The 4,970-nt window shown below is 37.9% G+C and overlaps 1 protein-coding gene across 2 annotated transcripts; it reads right to left on the bottom strand.

Annotated features, from left to right (window-relative positions):
* Window positions 1–958: 958 nt before the first annotated feature.
* On the bottom strand, window positions 959–4,542 carry OBE2 (potyvirus VPg interacting protein (DUF1423)). Of its 2 annotated transcripts, none has more exons than XM_086662765.1 (3): window positions 4,010–4,542; window positions 1,833–3,038; window positions 959–1,753 (listed from the first exon to the last, which is right to left on the bottom strand). In XM_086662765.1, exons 2-3 carry the CDS (start codon window positions 2,971–2,973, stop codon window positions 1,176–1,178), a joined length of 1,719 nt encoding a protein of 572 aa, XP_086518891.1. In that variant the 5' UTR covers window positions 2,974–3,038; window positions 4,010–4,542; the 3' UTR covers window positions 959–1,175. The 2 variants fall into 2 exon arrangements, with proteins under 2 accessions (XP_086518891.1, XP_086518892.1); XM_086662766.1 differs by having other exon boundaries at window positions 1,833–3,030; window positions 4,010–4,211.
* Window positions 4,543–4,970: the final 428 nt, after the last annotated feature.

Genomic DNA, 4,970 nt, shown 5'->3' with positions numbered 1-4,970 from the left:
AGTTACTATTTGACCCCCAAAATGCGACCAGTTTGATATTTTTTAACTTGTTAGTTGTCTATTTCGTTTCTTTTCCTACTCATTCTTTTATTTTACCCAGTGACTAATGATGTTATACCCGACCACTCTCCCGAATGAATCTTGTCGGGTGATGTGACCGGACCAGATTTAGAGAGAGAAAGTGAAATACTCTCTTTAAATCTGGTCCGGCCACGTCACCTGACCGAGATTCACACGAGACTGGGCGGGCATAGTATCGCGATTGTTACCCATTAATTCACTGCATCAACAAAAGCTTTTGTAAAACTAAAGCAAGCCATACAACTCCGAATAAGAAAACTTTATGTTTGTGCACATTGTATCTTAGTAACGTAAAAAAAGAACTATAATTAAAGGGGCCAAAAGAAAATCGACAAACTTGAAATATGTTTACATGTGGCGATCGAGTGCCAAACGTTAGTTGGTTACATCCAGGAGGTCAACTGGAAATTTATTCTTTTTTTCTTTCGATAAGAAAGAAGTGTTTTTAACCATTTAATTTCTATATGTGTCTACAATTTGTTAATGAGTCATTTTTCAGCCCGCTTTGACAAATTAAAAACTACTCTATAATACATTTTCATCAAGGAAAAGAAAAAGAGAGAGAAAAAAAAGTAACAATGGATATCATTGTCAAACTTTTCTCATTCTCTCTCTTCTTGCCCCAGTTCTATCAACAATCTGTTGGATTTTGGTTAGACTAAAACAAGGCATTTCAACATTATTGACCTTGAATAGAAGTTTTAAACCTAGACAAGAAAAGTTTGTCCACCTTCTATATCTAGATTTGCAATGTTATGTTTAGAATCTGATTCGAAGTATAAATTAACTCGAGCAAGTCTCTAAAATATTTGTTATCGACGAGTCAAATGTCTATTGGTGGATATAAGGATACCCACTGTCCTTGCTCATCAAGATATACTATATCAATCCATATATTTCTTAGATCGCCATGCAAAATTGCAATAAGGAAGAGTAGATGGATCTTTTCTTTCTGACATTAGTTACTCCACTGCAGTACTTCGTTTATCGGCAAAGAAAAACTCTTGCAGGAATCAAGTTTCATATTATAATAATTAACACAAAGGATCGAAAATATCACCGTTTTAGAGGTCCATGGAAGTTTTTGGAGCTTCCTAAACGTTCTTTAGATAGTCTTTGTACTTGCTCATCATCAACAAATTCGAAGGATCCGTCCCTCCACTGTTCTGTGCTGCTGCTGCTGCTGCTGCTCTAGATGAACTCTCTTGAAGCTTTATCTTCTCAAAAAGATACTGTTTTTCGAGCTCCGCTTCATTCAACCGTTGTTTTAGATACCTACTCGCGTAGTCCTCGGATTTGCCGGACTTCGCTAGCAAAATCCTTTGGAGCCTCTCTGCTTCTTCCTTAGCTTCAGTTGCCTTAACTTGAAACATATCGGATTCAGCTTGTTTCAGCCTCACAATGCTTTCTAGCTCATCAATTTGCTGTTTCTTTCTCTGCTTCTCCATCTTTAGTTCTGCTACTTCCTTGGCTTTTTCTTCAAGTTCTCGATCACATGCATCAACAGCGAGACGGGCTTTCTTGAACATTCTCATTTTCTCTTCCGCTACCATTTCCATTTTCCTAATAGTTTCTCTCACTACTTCTGCAATTCGGTTGCACGCTTCCTGTGGGGCAACTAAATGCCCTCCTTCATCTGTTTCTATGCTCTTTGACGAGTCTATCTCAAGCTCTAATAAGACGACGCAAAAGAAGAGAATCAATATCGGCAAAAGGGGAGAATGAAATACTAAGAGAAAGAGGATACAAACCTTGGAATAGCAATATCATCAATCTGGAAGCGATCGACTCCGAAACTCCAGTCTTCATCTTGTCTATAAGTTCTTCGCACTTCCAAAATAACTTTCTTTCCCTAGGATCTTCACTTCCGCGGAAGATCCTACTCACGATATCAAGCTCCCTCATTAGAGCTTCCCGCTCCCAACCGGGTGCACAGTGTTGGAACACATCTTTGACCCATCCTAGTAACTCAGATGTCCTATTACAAGCCCGACAACGGAAAAGCATCTCAGTCGGACTTGACCCACTCTTAACACGCATCTCTGTACTAACTTGCCCTTCTCGAATTGCACAATCTGTATGAGTCCAATGTGAACACGAATCACATCCAATCCAACGACATGTATTGACTTCAAAATCGAACTTGTTACAGATCGAACACATACAAAGATTACAGAAACCATTTCGATTAGCACATATCTCGCAGGTACAATCATCAGCTGGAAGCTGGTTTTGGCAAGCTATGTTTCTACATCTCTTGTACAAAAATACCTCAATAAGCGAAGTCTGAGACAGACTAATATTTGGATGCAAAAATGCTTGAATTCCTGTTTTTATTGCAACCAGAAGTTCAAGATGTGCCCTGTGAGCTATCATAAGGGTTGTAGTCGTCAAATCTTCCCTACTATGAACCAATTTCTGCAACATCAGAAACTCTTCTCTTTGATGAGAACCGCCAGTTCCTTCAAGAATGACTCGAAGCTCAGTCTTGAGCTCTTCTATAAGTTCATCTGGCACTAGACTCATCTTCTCCAAGATTATCTCAACTCTCTCTCTAGCAACATCCCGAAGAGACACTTTATCAGAGTTAGAAACTCGACGAACGACCGACTGCTCAGGGCAATCATTTTCCCCTTCTTTTTCATTATCAATCCTCTTACCCGTAATTGTATCATACGCCGGCCATGTTTCACGTGAACTAGCACTCTCAGATGGAGATACATGAACCTGTTCAGAATTCGACAAGGGTTCTTGATGATCGGGGGATCCACGGGCATCAGATGAAACTAGGGTTAACGACGTATGTAAACCAGAAGCCCGTGGCTGCTGTCGAGGAGGTAGCATTTTCGGTGAAGATTGGTGGTTGAAGTTGTTGTTTGAAGGTGTTCCCATTAAATATCTCTCCTACTAATTAGTTACTGTTTAACTATAAGATTATCCACTAACCTTCTTTAGTCCTTCAAACAACACAAAATAGAACCCTAATCAGTAAAATAGCTAACTATAAGGCCCAATTAGTTCATAATCAGAAATCCCCAACCAAACAACATCAAATAGGGTTGCTTTCAAGGGAGGAGCTTCTTCCCTCTACTCATGGGGACAACAAAAGTTGACCTAATTCGTAAACATGCTCTAAATTTTGACATCAAGTTCTCAAAATTAGGTCATTTTTCCTAAATAGAAACTAAAATCAAACTATCTAAACCACAGTTACCAGATTCGGTCATTTGGAGAGCGAACTCCGATCTGGTTCGATCGTACCCTTTTAGAGTGGGTACGCGAATCTGATCGCTAAATCTGGCGTACCCATTTGCAAGAAAAAAAATGAAAACATGATATTTAGGGTTTACAAAGTGTGAATATTGCTTCAACTTTAGGTTATGCAGTTATTACTAAATTTAGGGTTTACAAAGTGTGGATATTGCTTTTATCGGTTTTAAGTTTCACGTCATATACATATATTGCATAAATTTTGCAAATAATTATACCCCCTAGCGAATCGGAAACGTCTAATTAGCGTACCCCGTATTCGTACAGGAGCGTATCCCGTTTCTGGTAACTATGATCTAAACCCATAATCATCAAAACTAGAATCATCATTAAGAATCAAGTTCACAAAATTAGGTCATTTTTCCTAAATAGAAACCAAAATCAAACTATTTAAACCCATAATCATCATAACTAGAATCATCATTAAGAAAATCCTAAAACATAAACAACTTCAATCCCCCCCACCCCAAACAAAAAGAGTAGAAACCAACATAATTTTCAAAATTGATTATTAATATGAACTACCCAGAGAGCAAAACAACTGAAATCGTGGATATATTCAGAGATCTAAGCAAAATACAGACATACATGGTCAAACTGAAACCCTAAGGAATCAAACCCTAACTACTTTTCAAGCTATTGAATTAAAATTACTCACCTGTAACAGAAAATCCAGCGAAGAAACACCAAAAGATGGCCGACTGAAGTAGAAGAAACTGTAAATATGACTATCTGAGAGTGAAATTTGATCTGAAAGAGGAAAATTTGGTAACTTTCACGCTCTTAATCTTCTTTTCCCCCTTTTTAGAGAGAGAGAGAGAGAGAGGAATGAAGATAATTGGTCTCTAAAAGCCCTAGTCAACTTGAAAACACAACTGAAGTAAAAATTGGGTCAAAGTAGAGAGAGAAAATATTTACGTTTCCCGCATGAAAGTACCGAATAAGAAAGAACTTGGATATCGAGGATAGATCCTACGGTATAAATGGTCACCGTTTATTAAATCCCGAAAATTTGCGGGACGTTTAGAAGGAGAAATTTTGAGACAACCGGCGGAGCCAGTTTTTCTGAAGCGTGTTGACTTTTAACTACTTTCGATGTCTAAAACGGACTTCTTTAGACGTTACTGTATTGAACTGATGAAATTTGTGTGTTTGTTTACCCACGTTTGTAATGACCGTTGGAGCCAATGTCTATTTGCTTATTAGTTATTACATACATATAAGTAGTTTTGAGGATCCTCAAAGAGCAAGTTCAGTGGAGTGGATCCATTATTCAGCTTATTTACTTAACGTCTTTTCGAGTCTCACTCAGGTTGTGTTTGTATTTTTTTATGGGTGTCTCAATCTGAATTGACTGAATCCGAAAAAGAAAATAAAAAACAAACATCACCTCAGAGTTTTTTACTGGTGTGTCGATCTGTTGCATTGACATTATACGTAAAGTTGAACTTTTTTTACAAAAAATGCCAGAATGAAAATATGGACGCTGAAGGATGTTATTAACCCCTTTAGGGCCTCTTAGCCTTTGTAAGGCAGCCCATTTGGCCAGAAGTTATTTTAAAGTTTTTTTCTTGCCCGTCATATGAATTGACTACATGTTCCTTTCACTACTAATATAT

Source organism: Eschscholzia californica, unplaced genomic scaffold (genome assembly GCF_041429995.1).
Source record: "Eschscholzia californica isolate CP2 unplaced genomic scaffold, dmEscCali1.0.p SCAF_2, whole genome shotgun sequence".
NCBI classification, from domain to species: domain Eukaryota; kingdom Viridiplantae; phylum Streptophyta; class Magnoliopsida; order Ranunculales; family Papaveraceae; genus Eschscholzia; species Eschscholzia californica.
This window is presented reverse-complemented; position numbering and strand designations above follow the sequence as displayed.

Excerpts from the sequence above, each read along its gene's own strand:
- OBE2 (XM_086662765.1), bottom strand. The coding sequence starts at position 2,973 with ATGGGAACACCTTCAAACAACAACTTCAACCACCAATCTTCACCGAAA. Across the intron at positions 1,754-1,832 it reads GATGATATTGCTATTCCAAG|AGCTTGAGATAGACTCGTCA; the intron begins GTTTGTATCCTC and ends TCGTCTTATTAG.